Source organism: Pelmatolapia mariae, linkage group LG3_W, assembly GCF_036321145.2.
Source record: "Pelmatolapia mariae isolate MD_Pm_ZW linkage group LG3_W, Pm_UMD_F_2, whole genome shotgun sequence".
Classification (NCBI taxonomy): Eukaryota; Metazoa; Chordata; class Actinopteri; order Cichliformes; family Cichlidae; genus Pelmatolapia; species Pelmatolapia mariae.
Window position 1 is genome coordinate 5,080,542 of NC_086229.1, and position 19,768 is coordinate 5,100,309.

General features: G+C 39.1%; 1 protein-coding gene across 1 annotated transcript in view; it reads left to right on the forward strand.

The window, feature by feature from the left end:
* The first annotated feature begins 323 nt into the window (after window positions 1-323).
* LOC134620228 (alpha-2-macroglobulin-like) overlaps window positions 324-19,768 on the forward strand; it is a 29,851-nt gene continuing 10,406 nt past the window's right edge. The window contains exons 1-23 of the mRNA XM_063466276.1: window positions 324-403; window positions 483-663; window positions 762-915; window positions 2,586-2,638; window positions 2,742-2,762; window positions 3,441-3,606; window positions 3,682-3,766; window positions 3,865-4,015; window positions 7,976-8,093; window positions 8,180-8,289; window positions 8,386-8,553; window positions 8,792-9,019; window positions 11,621-11,684; window positions 11,779-11,924; window positions 13,367-13,516; window positions 14,401-14,544; window positions 14,650-14,761; window positions 14,843-14,990; window positions 15,309-15,534; window positions 15,979-16,105; window positions 17,868-17,989; window positions 18,087-18,138; window positions 18,396-18,479. Of these exons, the coding sequence (XP_063322346.1) occupies window positions 324-403; window positions 483-663; window positions 762-915; window positions 2,586-2,638; window positions 2,742-2,762; window positions 3,441-3,606; window positions 3,682-3,766; window positions 3,865-4,015; window positions 7,976-8,093; window positions 8,180-8,289; window positions 8,386-8,553; window positions 8,792-9,019; window positions 11,621-11,684; window positions 11,779-11,924; window positions 13,367-13,516; window positions 14,401-14,544; window positions 14,650-14,761; window positions 14,843-14,990; window positions 15,309-15,534; window positions 15,979-16,105; window positions 17,868-17,989; window positions 18,087-18,138; window positions 18,396-18,479 (2,890 nt within the window). The remainder of the gene's footprint in view (window positions 404-482; window positions 664-761; window positions 916-2,585; window positions 2,639-2,741; window positions 2,763-3,440; window positions 3,607-3,681; window positions 3,767-3,864; window positions 4,016-7,975; window positions 8,094-8,179; window positions 8,290-8,385; window positions 8,554-8,791; window positions 9,020-11,620; window positions 11,685-11,778; window positions 11,925-13,366; window positions 13,517-14,400; window positions 14,545-14,649; window positions 14,762-14,842; window positions 14,991-15,308; window positions 15,535-15,978; window positions 16,106-17,867; window positions 17,990-18,086; window positions 18,139-18,395; window positions 18,480-19,768) is intronic.

Sequence of the window (19,768 nt, forward strand, 5' to 3'; positions counted from 1 at the left end):
TAAGTCAAACATGGGAACATTCAGAACAGAAATAACTTTTTGTAACAGCCGCATTAAACTTGGAGCTGATTTAGAAACATCACCTGGGAGCACTGTATGTTACTGTAATGTTTTACACTGAACGACAAACTTTACTGTTGTCTATAGTTTAGTGTTCAGTGCTGAAAGCAGGATTGGGATTTTGTAAATGTGTAAGTGATTGACTTTGTGGAGCTCAGAGTACATGAGTGCGTTTCAAACACGTGGTTGTTACAGTGTATGTGGGTGGGGACGATCAGCCAATATTTAGCAGAAGCTGACACTGAGGATTGTCACAACCAGTCATGGACCGTCTCTGGATCCTGAGCTGCACTCTGTGTGTCCTCCTGAGCTGGATACATGTGGATCAAGCGGTGGCTGAACCGTGAGTTTGTCTTCAGCGTGTTTTTGTCTGTGTGAGTTGTTCACTGCAGTAACTGCTGTATGTGCGATGCTGTATGCAGCCAGTACCTGGTGGCCATTCCTGCAGTTATTGAAGCTGGAGCTGAGGCCAAATTCTGTGCAACTCTCCGACAGCCCAGTGGGACTCTGGTCATGACTGTCACTTTGAAGTCCCGAGAGAAGAACACGACCTTATTCACACATACGTCAAATGAGCCCTTTCAAACCTGTGTTCAGTTTAAGGTTGGCAACCAGCACTTCCACGCACAAAATGCATTTGTTAGTTGTTATCGTAAGCATTATTGGCTTTAACGACTATCCACAATATCCCACTGTCTCAGGCTCCTTTGGTACAAAAGGAGGTGCAACATTTTAAGGTGGAGGTACGAGGAGACACATTTTACTCCAAACAAGTCAGAAAAGTGATGATCCGAATGTCTGATCCCTTCACATTCATCCAAACAGATAAACCCATCTACCTCCCTGGACAAAAAGGTAACAATGTGTTGTTTTGTTATATATGACATGTAGTTCATTCAAATTTCATCATCATGAGCCAACTGCTCCACCATCTCCAATTTGTGTAACAAGTTTTATGGTCCAAAATTTGGACACACATACAGTGATTGATGTGAAAGTTGTGCTTCATTTAGCAAACGCTTTTCAAGATATTTAATACGGTCCATCGACCGAGATGTTTGTTCGCACTTTGAAATCTGAGTCCATCTTTGAATATAACTATTTTAAAAATTCACAGTAATGCAAAATAAAACATGCAGAATACTCAGAGTGCACAACTCCCCCCAAAGGACAAAGGCCATATTATATTACTCAGACATGATTGATTTTTTTGTACCATCTGTCCCTGATAACAGTCAAATTCATTTTATGTTAAAGTTTAATGGTTTTATCTTATAATAGTTTTATTGTTCACAATTAAATTATGTTCAAACATGGAATTCAAAGCATCAAAAATCATGAGGGAAGGAAACACATTATTAAATGTCTTGTTAATTAAAATATAAATTAGTGATATCAATTAAATTTAAATAAATGTTATATATATATGTGTGTGTGTGTGTGTGTGTGTGTGTGTGTGTGTGTGTGTGTGTGTGTACAATACACATTAATTAAATATCAGTGATTTCATTTAAAAAATTTAACAAATTATTTGAATCTGAAAAAGTTTCTGTTCATCTGGATGTTTTCAGTGGGGAAACTATGAACCAGTGACTTTGTTTTGTCCCAGCCAGGGTATGATACCAGAGCTCTGCTTTGCACTTCTTCCATGTAGTGAACGGCACATTGTTCCTTCAGTGGGCTGGTTTCAGTCATTATGCAAATGTACTGTTTATAAGATTGGGGAAACCTGCAGTGAGCTGAGACTGAAGAAGTCACCTGGATCAGTGACACAACATTTATCCACTGAAAACGTCCAGATGAACAGAATCAACTTTTGGAGATTTACTTACCTGGATGATTGAGTGTGCACCAACACATATTTAGGTTTTTATTTCTGATTTCCAGTTTCCAAAACATATTTAATGACCTTGTTATATATTCAATTCATTATTTCTCATTTTGATTATTTACAAGGATATTTAGTTATTTCACTGTCCAATTATTGGTTATTAATTTAATTAATTATTTTGTGATTCCTCTTCTTCAGTGTTCATTAATCAGTTTTATCTGTGACCCATTAAACTCAGGGATAATGACAATTTAGACAAAGTCCAAAGTATTGCTTTGGCCTGGTGTCTGTTTATTTAGTGTGCCCTGCTTAATGCACACAGCCTGTAGTGCAACCTTCAAGCATTTGGTCGGTCTGTCCACATAACCACCAATTCATATCAGTCCATTATCTGAGATCTGCATTGACTTGCTGTGTAGGGTAAAAATCCGATGTTGTGTTTGTTGATAAGCTGCAGTGACAGATCACGATGCGCTGCAGCACAGCAACCATGAAATATTTAATTAAAAATTGAAAAACATACATAATAATAAAATTGTTTAGATATTTAATTAATTATTTTAATTTTAATTAGTTATGTAATTATGTGTTTATTTAGTTAATTTTAGCAATCATGGCCCAACCCTAATGCACCTTTGTTTTAAAGTATAAGGAGAGAAACAGAGAGATAATCTCTTTAAAATTTTTCTCACAGTGAATTTCAGAGTCGTTGCCATGGATAATAACATGCGACCGGCCAATCAGCTGGTGAGTTTTTGAACAGTGTTACTAATGATGCTGTTTAGAATTGACATGCAGTGATTTACACAACAACGTCTTAACTCCACCTGTCTTTGGTTCTTTCTTTCAGTATGATGTCATTGAACTTCAGGTAAGAGAATATCTCCAGAAAAGGTTTTTACTTCTTCTGTAAATGTATCAACACAATGCTGAACACATGGAGTTGGACTTGATTGTTTCCTGCTTATATACACACTGCTTCTGCAGTATTACTCCAAGTCACTGACAGTTTAAAACCTGAACAAATTGGGTTGCATATATACAAAGGTGGGTCAAGTATCCAAAAATGTTGTTGAAAAAGAAAAGAATCTAGTTGGTACAGTATTTACACACTGTGTATTTGACAAAATGGACACATAGTCAGAATGCTGTTTATTGACTTCAGCTCAGCATTTAATACAGTCATTCCCCAGGAGCTGGTGAAGAAGTTGGACTCACTAGAAATAAACAAGAAATAAACACCTCCCTCTGCAATTGGATCTTGGACTTCCTGATAGGCCCAGTCTGTGTTCATAGGAAATAAAACCTCCAAAGTCATCAGACTGAGCACAGGATTGCCGCAGGGCTGTGTGCTTAGCCCACTGCTGTTCACCCTGCTAACACATGACTGTACTGAGCAATACCAGCTCAAACCACATCATCAAGTTTGCAGATGACACAACAGTGATGGGTCTCATCACCACTGTATACTGTGTATACTACTGTATTTACAATAAAGCTCTTGAATCTGGAATGTTGAATTAGCTGTCACTGTCATTTGATTTAACAGGATGCTCACAGTAACAGGATTGGACAGTGGCTAAATGAAACATCCAATAGCAGAATACTGCAGCTTTCTTACTCCTTGGACACTGAGGCCTGTGAGGGACCGTACCAGATCATTGTGTCAATGGGTGAAAGGAAAATATCTCACAACTTCAAAGTGGAGAAGTATGGTAAGTCAGTCTTATTTATTTTTTAATTCTTTGTTGTTATGGAGTGAAAATGCTGACATTCAAATTTTCCCCCAGTTTTACCCAAATTTGATGTGACAGTAAATATATCTGAAGAAGTGAGTATTGGGCAGGAAGACATTGAAGCTGAAGTGTGTGCAAAGTAAGAAAAAGTTCTTCCAGGACAAATTATGTGTTGTTGAAAATCTGGAGTTTGGAGAGCAAATGACTCATAATGTTTATGTATTTTTCTTTAAACAGGTACACGTATGGACAGCCTGTACCAGGACGTGTTACAGTTAATGTGTGCAGACCTATTAATAAGTATAGCGGTTTAGCTATAGAGAAGCACGATAAGGATTCTTTGGCCCTATATCAAATGGGTGGCTCCTGCCACACAGAGACAAAGCAGGTACAGTTATGGCTTTATTTCTCTCTAACCTTTTTTCCCTGATACTTTGGGTACATTCAGGCCACTGCATTAGCTAAACTGGCGCCGTATGTTCTCTTCACTTTTTTTCCCTACATTTCATCATCTCGTACTTGTCTCATCCACGGATTTGAATTTTTAGTGATATCTCATCTTTCTTGGATGCATGTGTCAGCTCCAAAGGAGTGAAGTGGTTATTGTTGTGCCTAAAAGGCTGCATAGGTTGTGTTGGTGTTTCTAATATCTGCTAGATGATTAGCATTACTGGTAGGGCTAAGGCAAGTGGTGTGTCTCATTATGTCTGTCACACAAAAGAATTCAACTTCTGTGAGAAATCTAAGAACTTCAAAATACTCTGATCAGACTGCGACACCTAAACAAGCTGAATGAATATACACATATCCAATGTTCCCTCTAATTTTTCATGTGTCTAACTGAACACACAAACTCCCTGAGCGATCCCTTGGATCAGTGTGGTCAAGCCAGCATTGAATCCATCCAAGTTACATGGCCTATTAAGATAATCAAGTTACAGCATTTACATTCATGTTAGACTAATTTTAATTAACTGCTTTAGCCCACTTACAATGAAGATTTAGAAAAAAAATGTAGTCATTGACCTGTGTAGTATGTTAACAATATTGGAAGTAAAAATAACTTGAAATCCAATTTTGAAAACATAACTTTCTTTTTTTTCTTTTTTTTCTTTTTCTTTTTTTTTTTTTATAAAGCTCTGACTTGTATTATGAGTCTTTGTTCTGGGAGAGAGTCCTGCAACTGTCTGTCTGCAAAATATAGTATATAATGACCAATGCTGGGCAATTAATTATATAGTTACTTCTTCAAAAAAGTTACTGAGTGTTGCAAACACTCAGTAACTTGCAGCCAAGGCATTTTTAAATAAACATCTCAAACTATTTACAGAACAATCAGCTGTTCTGCATCAAATCTGCTAAAACTTCCCTCCGTTTCTTAACAACTTGCCATATCATTTTTTGATTGGTCGACATGGTACATTTTTCCACCAATAGGAAAGGGTCGGAGGGGTTTGGTTTTGTCTTTGCTCACAAGCGGAGAGTGCTTTCGATCGTTTTCCTTATAAAACGCCATTTTTACATTTTTTTCCCGCAGTAAATATAAACAACGATAGTATTCAGGAAGAAAACCAAACATTGCAGATATTTTTATCATAACTCTGGTTTTACATGGCCTATCAACACAATTTAAAAACTGGTATAAAGTCCACACTTTTTCCGTCAGTTGTTCCGTCTGTCCTGCTCACATCTCCAATGGTTGTACACGTTGTCATTAATGTGGCTTCACTCCACATCAGCCACGCCGCTTTGCTAGCTAAAACACCGGCACATAAGGACGCTGTCATAGCCTGTCAATGACGTTGATTAGCTGCGTATATATGAATGTAAATCGCATCATTGGCTGGACTATAGGATAAGGTGGCATCGTTCTAAACCCATACAGGAACAGCCAGTCACTTACTGACTAACACTGCAAAACAGAATTGTTAAAGTTTTAATTTGAATTTCAATTCAGGTTAGATGTTTTCTTTGTGCGCAACACAGATTTTCTGTGCGCAGAGACCGTGCGCACTGCTGGCAACTTAGAGGGAACATTGCACATATCCAAAGATTCAGCTTCTGTTAAAAGTTTTAACAATTTTGACTGATTTACTAAGTTTCTGGTACATACAGCTATATATACAGTATTTTAGTAGTTGGCAAGCCACATTATGGCATCATAATGCGGTACAGTTAAAAAATATTGAGCCACTCCTCATTTGTTTATATGTTGCATGTGCATGGAACATAGCTACAGTGGTTTAATGAAACATGCGAACACAAATGGAAATGCAGCCTGAACTCTCTCAGGCTGCATTTCATGAGTTGTTGTTGTTGGTGTTTGTTTTAGATTCAAAGGAGAAAATGGGAATAAGGGATGTGTTTTAGCTACAGGTTAACAATGTGCCCAGTGTTGGGAAGGTTACTTTTAAAATGTATTCCACTACAGATTACACAATACATGCCTCAAAATGTATTTTGTAACGTATTCCGTTACGTTACTCAATGAGAGTAACGTAACGGAATACTTTGGATTACTTAATATATTATCCTGCTTTTTACAACTACACGAATGTACTATTGCTGTGTGATTACTGAAGGCTACTCGTCATACCAATACAAACTAGATTTTTAAATCTTAATATAAAATGAGTAACAGTAGGTGGACATTAGGTAAGGCTGCACTTTTTGCAGCGATCTCGTATACAAAAACTATTCTGTGCGTATATAAAACAGGTCAGCGGCTCCGAACAGTAGTAAAGTGACCTCTGGATAATACGTCGGGCTAGTGTCGGGCTGGTAGCTGAAAACTAGCTTTATTTTGCTGTCTGGGTCAACTTTGCTAGCGAGAGACAGAGAGAGGTGTTGAAAGGCTGCTCCAACGGAGCTCATTGTTTCAGAGGAAAACACGAACACGGTGTTCAGTCGAGTCTTAATAGCTTACTTACAACTGGGCTCGTCAGGCACTCTTCTTGGCTGCAGTGGTTATTATTATATTTACATGTTTCCGTCTCTCATTTCTGCTCGCTGACAACTCGTACTTTTCCACAGACACAGGTACGGTAGTCCTTTCTCCCTGCGGCACGGACTACACTGCCCATGAGGCTACATTCTTTAGGGCGATGCCTGTAACACTCTGCCTGTTAACTTCATATTAAATTATCTTTTGAATAATAATTATTTTAAAAAATTTCTTCACGTCATTATGTGGGCCACAAATAGGGGTGACATGCGTTGTGAGATTGAGACCCAGCCATTAGACCCTCGTAATGCGTGTTTGTTTGGGTTTCCACCGGCGTGGAAGTAGGGTGGTTATGGCCTTTGAGAGGAAACTGTTTTTGAGTCTGTGGGTTTTTGTGCTGACGCACCTGTAGAACTTCCCTGAGGGAAACAGGCTGAACATGTTGAAACCAGGGTGGGAACTGTCCTTGGTGATGTTTGCTGCTCTGCTGAAGCAGTGGGAGGAATAAATGTCCATCAGGGAGGGGAGAGGGCTGTGCTGCCTTGACTACACTCTAAAGTCTCGCTCTGTCCAGGAGATGTCAGCAGAGATGAGGACACCAAGGAACCAGAAGATGTGGTCAGACTGGCCGAGGTTGGGGAGGGGTATATCTCTATATGCATGCTTGATGTTTGAGTAAACATGATCTAGAGCAGGGGTCGGCAACCTGTGGCTCCGGGGCCGCATGCAGCTCTCTAGTCCTTATAGTGCGGCTCCGCCTGGTTTGGGAAAATAAATTAGAAGTATTTAGTTGGAGTGTATTTTATTTATGTTAGTTCTTTTTTAACTTGTACTTCTATATTGGAAGACTATTGTGATATTGAAATATATATAAAAAAATTATATTCTATTATTTTATAAATAATTTTTTTTTATGAATAAAGTTACGTTGAAACCAAGCACACATTGTTTTTCTTGTGACATTACCAATAAGTTTGATGTGTCACATGGCCCTCTTCCTATTGAAAAAAAAAAAGTTGTATCCAAGATGGCCGACTTCTAAATGGCCACCATGGTCACCACCCATCTTGAGGAGTTTGCCCCCTCACATATACTAATGTGCCACAAACAGGACTTTAATATCACCAACCGTTCCCATGTTATTATGGTGTATCCATATAAACGGCCCACCCTGTAAAGCATTCTCTCCTATGGTCCTGTTGTTGCACCAGCTTTCATGCACGTAGAATTCATCAAATTCAAAATGAGCTCAAGTTTTTCATGACTCTATAAAATATCATAGTTTGAACATTTGATATATTTTATAGATTCGATTGTGAATGAGATTTGATTCTAATTTTGGTTTATTCTAGTAAGATTGTATCGCACACAGCAGTCATTTTCTTTCTTTATTGTTCTTTACAGGCAGACAAGACTGGCTGTGCAACATTTTCCTTCAACATGTCAATTTTTACTAAAAAGTACCAAAGGATGCTTCATGATGTTCTGAATATCAGGGCCAAAGTGGAAGAAGAGGGAACAGGCAAGTTGTGTTATTCCTTTAAAATCAATGTGTATTTAACCAAAAAGGCATTCACAGGATTGTAACATGAAAGTTTTTACATTCAGGTATTTCACTCCCTCAAGAGAAGAGAGTCACGATTTCTTATGTCCTTGGAAAAGTGTCTTTCATTAACATGCCCAAGGTTTGGGAACGGGGATCTAATGTGGAAGGAAAAGTAAGCCTAACATGTTGTTTTCAGCTCAGTTTATGGTACAAAGCACATTTATGTTATTTGTATTTTCCATTGATAGAGCATTGTGTGTTTCAACAGGTCAGAGCAGTGTACCACAATAATACACCAGTTTGTGACGCACCGGTCTACCTGTTCACGGGAGAAATGTGGCGAGCACGCTCACTGCAAAATCTGACAACTGACAGCAACGGTGTGGCCTCATTTTCTTTCAGCACTGATAACTTTGACCAGGATATCCAACTCCATGTGAGCTGACACACTGAAACAATGTGTAATTTAATGCAGCCATCACAGCAGCCTGAAGCCACAACTGGTTTCTGATAGGCTGCAAATGTCCAAATACCTCCCACAGTAATAAGCTGCAATCCTGAAACAGTTCATGACTCATCTTCCTCCACCTTTGCCTTGCTTATAAAGACTGCCTCATTGACCAATGTTATTTTTAGATAAAGTTTTTAAATTGTTGTTTCCTATCCCCAACTAGGCAAGCCTGACACCAACAGCGGGCAACCAACAACACAAAACTGCATACTATGACAGAGGATTTCACACCTTATCCATGTCCCAGCCGTCTTCTCCTTATATTAAAACAATCAGCTCTCTAGAGGTACAGAAGAAGGATAAACCAGTGGCCTGTGACGCAGAAGAAGACATATCAGTAAACTACACTATAGTGGGAGAGTCTCCAGGGTCTGTGGATGTCATTTATCTGGTGAGTTATCGCTCAGCTTGTCACTTTATGGCATAACTACAAAGTTCACCATGGCCAGACCTTTTGTGTGTTTGCTAAAAAGTACTGTTGTGATGCCCATCAGGACTGAAGAAGAAACTTTCAGTCCATCATGAGAATCCAGGAGCCTGGATCTATTTCAGCATGAATACCTGATCCAGCCCAAACTATATGCTTTAGCAAAAAGGTAAAAAGCCTAAACGTAAAACTAGGGAGGGCGTCTGTCTCCTGAATCCAAACTGGAAGCTGGTTTCACCGACTTCATGTCTGGTTCCTCTGTTCCACAGGTGTTTTCTCTCTGTTCTGTGTATTGTATATTTGGATATAGATATTTAAATTTGTGATTGACATGACATTGACCAATCGGCTGAAAGGAAGAAAAATTGGGTCAAAATTCATACTTGGACCTTGAAACTTGAGTGCAGAGTTTCACATGTATTTTTTGGTTATAAATACGTGTGAAATTTACAAATATACAAATCTTTTTTACAGACATACAAATTCTTTTTACACATACAAAACTGATTTACAAGTCCAAAATAATGACCAAAATTTGAGCCCATACATGTGCGCCTTGATTGAACATCCGTCCAAAGCACAATACTCACCTCTTCCAGTAGGCGGCAATAATACAACATGGAAGAACAGATTTATAGTACATCGTTCTCTCATTGGTAGAATTCCAAATGTTCAATTACCAGATAGTAGTCACACCCAAGTTAGTCAAGATAACAAACAAGATTGGCATGTTCAATAAATAATGCAGCAAGAAGCGATGATATGTAGCATTTGATAATAACATTTTTCCAGGACTCAACATAAATTTTTTCAGATTTTTAGCATATAATCACAGGAAATTAAAAATGAAAAAAGTAGAAAAAAATAATAACGTTGGTGTAAGTTGTGGGCACCCGCAGGATCTTTTAAAAACATATGAGACAAACTGCATGTTAAGAAAAGACCTTTTGGTTATTTTGCATTGTAATTTAACTGTATTATTAGGGGATGGGTGGAGTAAGCTAACTTAACATTGTTAAGTTAGTTTCCCAAAATACCAAAATACTTTTCAAAACCCTTCGAACAGCTATAAAAATTGGGCTTGTAACTTGTCTTTAAACAGTTTAATTACTAAGAGCTGTTATTTCACTCCTTTTCATTGGCTGCTTTTATCCTTTAGACATTAGGGTGCTTTTAAGGTCTGAAGACAATTTTCTACGAGCAACTTTTAAAATTCATAAGATATCAGAATTTCAGCCACAAAACTGCACCAATTTACAGTCAAAAGTTTGGACACCTACTTATTTTATGGTTTTTCCATATTTTCGTGACTACTTTTTATTTTTATTTTTTGCTAAGGCATATAGTTAGGGCTGGACCAGGTGACCCTGAATCCTCCCTTAGTTATGCTGCAATAGACGAAGGCTGCCGGGGATTCCCATGATGCATTGAGTTTTTCCTTTCCAGTCACCTTTCTCACTCACTATGTGTTAATAGACTCTCTGCATCGAATGATACCTGTTATTAATCTACCTTACAATATAAAGCACCTTGAGGTGACAGTTTTTTTAAATTTTGCGCTGTATAAATGAATTGAATTGAATTATTTCAATCGATTCTCACTGAAGGCATCAAAACTATGAATGAATATATATTTAATCATTTGGTGAACAATGCCGAGCACTTGTTGGCCTTTTTTGTGGTCCATCTCATCCCAAACCATCTCCTTTGAGTTTAAGTCAGGTGACTGGCATAGGTGAAACCAAAGATCTCAAATTTGGACTCATCAGACCAAAGCACAGATTTCCACTGGTCTAATGTCCATTCTTTGTGTTTCTTGGCCCAAACAAATCTCTTCTGCTTGTTGCTTTTCCTTAGTCGTGGTTTCTTAGCAGCTATTTGACCATAAAGGCCTGATTAGCACAGTCTCCTTTGAACCTGTAGAGATGTGTCTGCTACTGGAACTCTGTGTGGCATTTATCTGGACTCTAATCTGAGCTGCTGTTAACTTGTGATTTCTGAGGCTGGTGACTTGTATGAATTTATCCTCAGCAGAGGTGACTCTTGGCCTTCCTTTCCTCCATGGTCCTCATGTGATCCAGTTTCATCGCAGTGCTTGATGGTTTTTGTGACTGCGCCTGGGGACACATTCAAATATGAATTCTAACAGTTGTCAAACAGGGCTGTCAACTGTGTACCAACCTGACTTCTGCACAACACAACTGATGGTCCCAACACCATTAGGAAGGCAGGAGGTTCCACCAATTGACACTGATAAGGTTCACCTGTGAGGTGAAACCATGTCAGGTGACTACATCATGAAGCTCACTGAGAGAAGGCCGGGGGTTTGCAGTGCTGTCAACAAAGCAAAGGGCTGCTACTCTGAGGACTCTAAAACATAAAACATATTTAGAGTTATTTATAGATTTTTCTTTGCTTCAGTGTGCGTCTACATTGTAGAAAGTATTAAAATAAAAATTAAAAAAACACTGAATGAGGAGGTGTGTCAAAACTTTTCACTGGTAGTGATGTCCACAGATATCAGTGCTAGTTCATTCTTGTTTTTAAATGATTTCTGTCTTCCAGGTGTTGTCCAGAGGAGCTGTCACCATGCAAGGACAAAAACAGTTTCAAGTGCAAGACAGATCAGGTAAAATTTCCATATTTCCACATATGCCACAGCCAAGCATTGACGTTGGTCTGTTTTGTTGATCTGTGGATGTATGTTTGGACCTGTGTTTCAGTGAATGAGGGCCAGGTGTCCTTTAAAGTCAGAGTGTCTCCTGAGATGGCTCCAGAGTTCCAGGTTGTGGCTTATGCCGTCCTGCCAAGTGAGGATGTAATTGCCCACAGTGCTGACTTCTCTACTGACAAATGCTTCAGCAACAAGGTGAATGTAATTCTAGCGGTGTGCTGTGTGCTTGGTGTCATTTGTCTGCAGTCATGCTCTGGGCTGTTTCTCAATTGTCAAGTACGCGAGTACTCGCGTTCTCGGTGAGTACGTACCCGCCGAGAACGCGAGCACGGAATCGCGATATGTACAATTGGAACACCTGCGTATGTGATGATGTCACAGGTCCGGAGTTTTTACTGCCGTCCTCTCTTAATTTAACTGTGAGTAACATGTTATGAAGCTTAACTTCAATCACAGCCAAACCGGTTTACTCAGGAACAAATAAAACACTGAAATAAACCAAACATTAACATGTAGAAGTGATCTAGGTGATTTGTATATCATTGTTAACCTCAGTAGTGAAACCTCTAATAATAAAAATAGTGTACATGTACATACGTGTACATACCTTAATAAAAACAAGCAGGTGAGATGTTAGAACGCTTTTATTTTATATTTTAGTGGACACTCAATACGATAGACAGCTGCTGGAGTTTCTTTAACCTGAGTAGTGAGAGGACCGGGGGGGTTGGAAACGATGTGCCCGTAGTCAGCTGTTGAGTTTTGGACGAAATGCATTCTGGGATATTTAGCTGTACCAAGTCACCACCGATGCATGCTCGATAAAACGGGCTGAGCGAGAACACATCCGGGACTTTTTCGCGCTCTCGGCTTGATGCGTACTTCGAATTGGAACAGTACTTGGTCTCCGACTGATGACGTATCACGAGTACATGAGAACGCAAGTACGCACAAGTACGCATATTGAGAAACGCCCCTGGTGTTCAAATCAAAGTCATCTCCAGTTGGCTAAGTCACCTGAGGATTTCTAGCATCGGTACATGGACTGGTTGTTCCACAGCTGTTTCTACTCTACCTGAGGACTCAAAGTGCTTCTTTATCCTCCTAAGACCCGAACTCTTCCACGACATGCATTTTTAATTTCTCTTTGATATTTGGTCACATTGGGGCCCAATGAATGTTAAAAACAAAGAATTTCCAGATTTTTTTTTTTTACCTTATTTTTGTTTTTAAGAAAAATGAGAGCCACATATGAGGATATTCATTTAAAAATTTGATAGAACAGTAGCAGCATTATGTCCTTGTAAGTGGATATCAGGCCCATGTAGAGCAAAATTGAGTATTTTGCTCTAAATAACGCAAAATGTGATGTCCACATATGTGGACGGCAGGTCCTAGGAGGTTAAACGACCTCATGACCCGCTCACTCCCATTTATCCAAGCACCTTTGTCAATGATGATGCAAGTCCTACCTATCTAACACTGACACAGTGTTCATACAGTGTCCAATGTAGTGTACAGCCATCTCATGGGACTCATGGTTTGTCACTCACCACAGTGAAGCAGCACATTTAGCCAGCAGTGAGTGGGGAGTTATCACAGTCACTAAACATCTACGGGTGTTTTGTGTGTGTCAGGTGTCAGTGGAGTTTTCACCGTCTTCAGCCGTCCCAGGTGAAGAGACCAACATGCAGGTGACGGCCCTGCCACGTTCTCTGTGTGGTGTGAGCGCCATCGACAAGAGCGTTCTCATCAAGGAGCCTGGGAAGACTCTGGATGCAGATAAGGTAACTGCTGATATTAACACCAGTGAGATGGACACATCCCTTATTTCCAGAGCCCGTAGTGTCGTGAGTTACCAGCAGCTCACGCCTTCGCTCTGGTACTTGTGTCCTGATAAGTATTCTTTGGGCAGTCGTACATTGAACTGTTTTAAACAGTCAAATGCTGAGTTTGTCTTGAAGCATACTGGTATAAAAAATACAAGGTTACATATGCATGTGTCTGTGATGGCAGTCTTTCTAGCGAGTAAGTAAGTACCATGCTTGTTGCTCATGTCGTTGCAGACAACAATATTTTAATCTTATAAAAATTAATTCCTTTTGGGCAAATTAATATTTCAGCATGGAGATAAATCCAGGATATTGACTTTTTTTTTTTTTTTTTTTTAGCAAATAATTCAACGATTTGTAAGTGTATCACCTGCCAGTCAGTGTCTTCTTTACTTGAGAAGAATTTAACTTTACATTAAAACTGCTCACATACATGAGTATTTGTTGATGTTAAACATACAGCAAAGCCTGGAAAAAGTGAGACTTAAAGGAGGTAAAGGAGCTACAGAGACAGCTTCAAATGGAAAACACTTACTGTAGCCATAAAAGTCACAAAGAACGATGTGGTGTTTATAGTGAAATTGTAGACCTTCTTTAAGGTTTGGTAAACAGATACTTCAACTATAACGCCTCACATCTGCGGACACTTACTGCTAACTTGGTCATTTTTATTTATTTATTTTTACGAATTCTTCTTAGATAATCTAGCAATTCATTTGAGCCTAATTTGTACTCGTATTTACACCAGTACTACACATAAGACTTAATGGATCAAATGTTACCAGGCAGGCAGGCAATAAATGTTTGGATGTTTTGTTGAACTGCACTTTTCTTTTCAGATATTTGACTTGCTCCCACTCAAGAAATCCTCAGGTATCCCATATGAGGTTGAAGATGCTGCAAAATGCCTTAATGTGAGACCAAAAAGATATGTTTTGCCGTACCCCAGTCAAGAGCAAAATGATGCTTATGCAGTTTTCCAGGTAAAATACTTGTATACCTGTGAGTCAGTCAAACATAATGTAAATGCAATAGTTTTTGTTGTTACAAAATAGTTTTTGTTGTTTGTGTGTTGCTGAAATATCTAGAAAGTTGGACTGAAGATGGCAACAAACTTGCTTTTTCGATTGCCTTCATGCGTCAAGTTCAAAGGAAAAGTCTACCATGAAGGCCCTCGTGTCGCCGGTGAATCATTCACTTGTTTGTGTTTTGTCTAGCTATACATTTTGCTTTGTATTTACCAAAAAGAAAACAGGTAATTATTTTTCTTTTTTTATTTAGCTATGCTTCCCCGGCTTAGAGGTAAATCTATTCAACTAAGTAGTCCTCGTCTGGGATCTGCTGGGCAGCTTCCTCCTGAACCTGCCCCAATAGAGACAGTTCGCTCTTTCTTCCCTGAGACTTGGATCTGGGATCTGGTGGAAGTTGGGTAAGTATCTCTTGTGAAGAGATCTGATGCATATTACAAAAAGTATATACGATCACATTTAGAAACCCATGTGAACTTTCTGCTGTGTCTTTACACACACAAAAAACATGAAAATAGAATAACTGTCAGTTTTTTCTTAAGCATGTTTTGATGCTTCAGGCTGATGTTTTGTCATATTTAAAGTTGTGCTTTGTTTTTCTGATAAATATAATTTCACTTTCTTCAGCAACACGGAGCTCTTTTACTTTGTCAATGCAACATATACAAGTAATTCACACTGCAGTTATAGAATATGTTTGTGTGTATCTGCTACTTCAGAGACGATGGAAAAAGGGGCGTGTCCCTGACTGTCCCAGACACCATCACCACCTGGGAGACGGAGGCTTTCTGTTTGTCCTCTCAGGGTTTTGGTTTGGCTCCTCGTAAAGAAATGAAAGTCTTCCAACCTTTCTTCCTTGAACTCACCATGCCCTACTCCATCATCCGGGGGGAGCACTTTGAACTGAAGGCGACTGTCTTTAACTACCTGACCAGCTGCATCATGGTAATGAATGTTTAAAGTGTTTAAATACATTTCTGTTCATAGCCAAGGAAAACCATACTGAAAACATTACTTTCTAAGCTAAATTTATGTCATAGTTATTAAAATATAATAGAAAATATTTTTTTCTTTGGCAATATAACCATGCAGGATGCAGGCCGTTCTTGAACCAACCCTCCTCTAGCTTTCTTTGTGCGCTCATGCACCTTGTAGAACAGAGTTTAGTGTGGAAGCTGTAAGAAAACAGATGGAGGGAAACGATTAGGAAGGGAGTGATTAAAGTATCCAAGTAAAATGAAGGTCTACTTTGATCATGAGTTCATAAAAGCAAACTTGTGCATTGATTTAGATGCTTAAAAAATGTGTTCACATTTGAACTCAGTTTTAAATATTGTCGTGAAATTGTTGAGCTAGTTTAAAAATATAATGTCTGTGTTCCTCGTACAGGTTACTGTCACTCCTGGGCCGTCCTCAGATTACACCCTCACTCCTCTCTCTGGTGATCTGTACACATCCTGTTTGTGTGCCAACGAGCGCAAGACCCTCAGCTGGACCATGATCCCAACAGCCTTAGGTGAGAATCAGCCTTTGGTCCTCCACACTGCCAGGAAACCGCTGTGTGGCAGGCTGAGTACACATCCTGTTTGTGTGCCAGCGAGCACAGTTGAAAATCGAGGCAAAGCAAGACTATAAACCCCTGTGTTGGGAGTGGGGCAGAAAGAATTATTAACTGTGTCTCAATTCCTAGGTTGCATTCTTCGGAGGACCCGACCTTCGCGGTCTACGTGGGCCGTGTTTTTAAAGGTCGGGTAGACTAGAAGTGTGAGGTTGTGAAATTGGACGGTCTAGCCTTCAGATTCGCATCACTGCCGTCTCGGTGGAGTATACTCTGCCGTGTGCTCCTTGCTATTTAAAATATAACAGGACACCGGAATAAACTCTCGACCATCTCACTTTTCTGTTTAATCAGTTTTCTGTCTGACACTTATTCAGCTGTGTGAAAACTGTAACTTTAATCTGAGCCAAACCGATTTACTCAGGAACAAATAAAACACTAAAAAAAGCCAAACAATAACATTTTTAAGTTATCTAAGTGACTTACATGTTTAACCTGAGTAGCCAAAGACCGCGGTGATCTCTTACCAGGCTCTAGTGAGCCTCGACCTCCTGGTCAGCTATCGAGCTAGTGGGTAACAGACGTCTCCGAAAACGTCGAAGCACTTTTGCAAATATGTGATATCTTGATAAACAGAGCAGATATTTAAAGTTTACACAGCTACATTCTCGCCTGAAAATATGTTAAAAGTTTATTTTGTGAAAGAGTAATAAGAATAATATTTTTTAAAAAAAAAACGTAGTAGCAGCCGCCATTGTTGGAAACTGGAATTGGTTGGGTGGCGCTATGAATTCTGGGATAGGTTGGGCCACGAAGGACACACCCGACCCATCCTTCAAATCTGGGGAAATGAAGGATACATTTTTCGCCGCATTTGGAGCAGCCTTTGAATTTGGACAGCCTTCAGCGTGTAGCTGTGACGTAATCGGCCTTCAAATGTGGCCTCAGGAGGATGGGGCCCCTGAATTGGGACACAGCTTTTGGGTCTACAAGGCCTAGATTTCCCACTTCTATCCTTCCAGTCTGAGGGTAGAAGCTGCCTCCATCCTCATGGTTTACTCAATGCAGCTGTCTTAACTAATTATAAATAATTTTGTAACCTGCCTTTCAATTCTCATCATGCTTCCCTTGGACAGTATATATAATGATATATAATACAAAAGACTGCTTGCAGTTTCATTGCCATCCAAGTGATTTATATCTCAATCAGTTAGTGAAGTCAGACACAACATATTATGTATTATTGTAGGGTCTACCTTACAATATAAAGCACCTTGAGGCGAATGTTGTTGTGATATAGTGCAGTATGAATAATACTGAATTTGGTTACAGGCATGTTAAGGATGGCCTGCAGTTTTCTATTTCTAAATTCAGCCAAGTTGACATTATTGTATGTGGCCCTAAAAGTGTCAGAAGCATAGTCTCTGACGAGATACTTTTTATGATTTACATTACCTCAGCCTCTAGCAGGACCCTGAAATTATTTTGGACTATTTTTTTTAGCTCATGTTTCTCACACCTGATGCAGTAAATTTTTCAGTTAGACGTTATCTTTGATTTAGAACCAATATTAAATCTACAGATCTAGTTAAATCACAGTTAACTGATTTCTTTTGTCCCAGCACATTTCCTTCTAGTTTCTAGAAAATCTGTAAAATAACCTCAGTAACTTTTATTTTAATGGAGAGATAAAGAAGGTGACCTGTGCTGCTGTTTTTAGGGGCTGTGAATGTGACTGTGTCTGCTGAGGCCGTAGCGTCCCATGTGTCATGTGATAATGAGGTTGTGAGCGTACCAGACAGAGGTCGCATCGACGTGGTCACCAAATCTCTCATAGTGAAGGTCAGTACCATAAATACAAGACCAGAAAAACATTTTTACTCATAAAATTTAAATTGTTCCTCATTTTAAAGATAATTTTGCACGTCCTCTTCCTCAGGCTGAGGGAACTGAGATGACAAAGACGTACAACTGGCTTCTTTGTCCAAAAGGTCAGTGTGATGTCCATCAGCAACACCAGTTAAATTATGTAAATAAACAAATGACCTAAATAAGCAGTGGAGTGCATTGTGTAAATAAAATGTTATTTTTAAAGTAATAATGTTAATAAAAATGTGCCAAATTTTCACCTGTTACTTTCACAAAATGTAACGATATGTGCTGAAGATCAGGCCACCTGGTGACTTTGAACAGTAACTCTGTTGCAGTCGTGACTTCCTGATTGGACTTTTGTTGTGTGTGTACACAGGAAGCCCGCTGACAGAGGAAGCAGAGATACATCTGCCTGAGAATGTGATAGAAGGATCTGCCCGCACTTCTGTATCAGTCCTGGGTAAACCTCATGATTTCATCTCAATTTTCATTCAGCCAAATAAAAATATGTCAAGTTAAAGCTTTGTTAAAAAGGTAAATAGCAAATTACTAAAACAACAGAAAATAAAAGAGACCTCATGTTCAAGTAAAAGTAAAAACCGTATTCAGTTTTTAAAAGATGATTTCATTTATAAATAGAAACAAGCGACCCACATCTTCCTGGCCTTATGTGAAAAATAAAAGGACCCCAAAAATCAAAAGGCTGGTTGTGCCATTCTTTGCAGGAAGAACTGCAGTCTAGCTTTTGTCATAAGTGTCTTTTGAAACGCTGTGGAGGAGTTTTGGCCCAGTCACACCAGAGGGTTTTCCAGCGTAATCGTTCTGGTCATGCAGAATCATGTCAGTAGGATTTAAGTCCAGATTTTGACTCGGCCACTTTCTGGCGTTCTGGATCATTTTCCATCATAACCCTCTGTTGTCGACTATTCTGAGCGCACGTAAAAAAAAGTTTGCAGGTGCAAGTGTTGTATTCCATTTTGTCCAAAACTCAAACGAGGTAGTGGCGGAGGAACACAGAGTGGCGGAGTTTGAAATATTACTTTTTCTGGGTCACAAAATAAACTTTTAAGATATTTTCATGCGAGAATGGTGCTGTATAAACTTCAAATATAAAAACCTGTGCATAATTTTTAGAAATGTACAACTTCTATTTGCATTTCAAGTTATGAAAATGATTCGTTAAACATGTTTGTGGGTTTTACAGTAAAAAAATAACTTTTTTCCATTCGGATTTTGACATTTTTGTCTGAATTTAGATCAATTGTTCTAATATAGTATGCCAAAATGAAAAAATAACTCAAATTTCAGATATTTGAAGTTGTGCTGAAAGTAACGATACCAAACAAGGCAAGATAAACAGTTTTTAAAGGTGAGATATAGAGGTAAAATCAAATGTTGTCAAAAACGGCCAATTATATCCTGGACCCCAGAGGGTTAATTGCCCAAGTTTTAGATTTAAGGCTCAAACTGATAGCTGGACATTCTCCTGGTAGAGAGTTCTTCCCTCCAGGTCGTGGCGTGCTACTGAAACAGCAGAGCCATGATTTAACACTGGGCACCAGCTGCCTTAACCAGACTCCTCCGTCACTAACCACCTGAACCCAATTTCGGCCACATCTTTTCTAGTTTCCTCAGTTTGTGGATAATGGGTTCCAACATGCTGCACTGGCGTTCCAAAGCTGTAGAAATTGCTTTTTAACCCTGTCCAAACTGATAGATCTCAAGACTTCTCGCCTATTTTTGAATTTC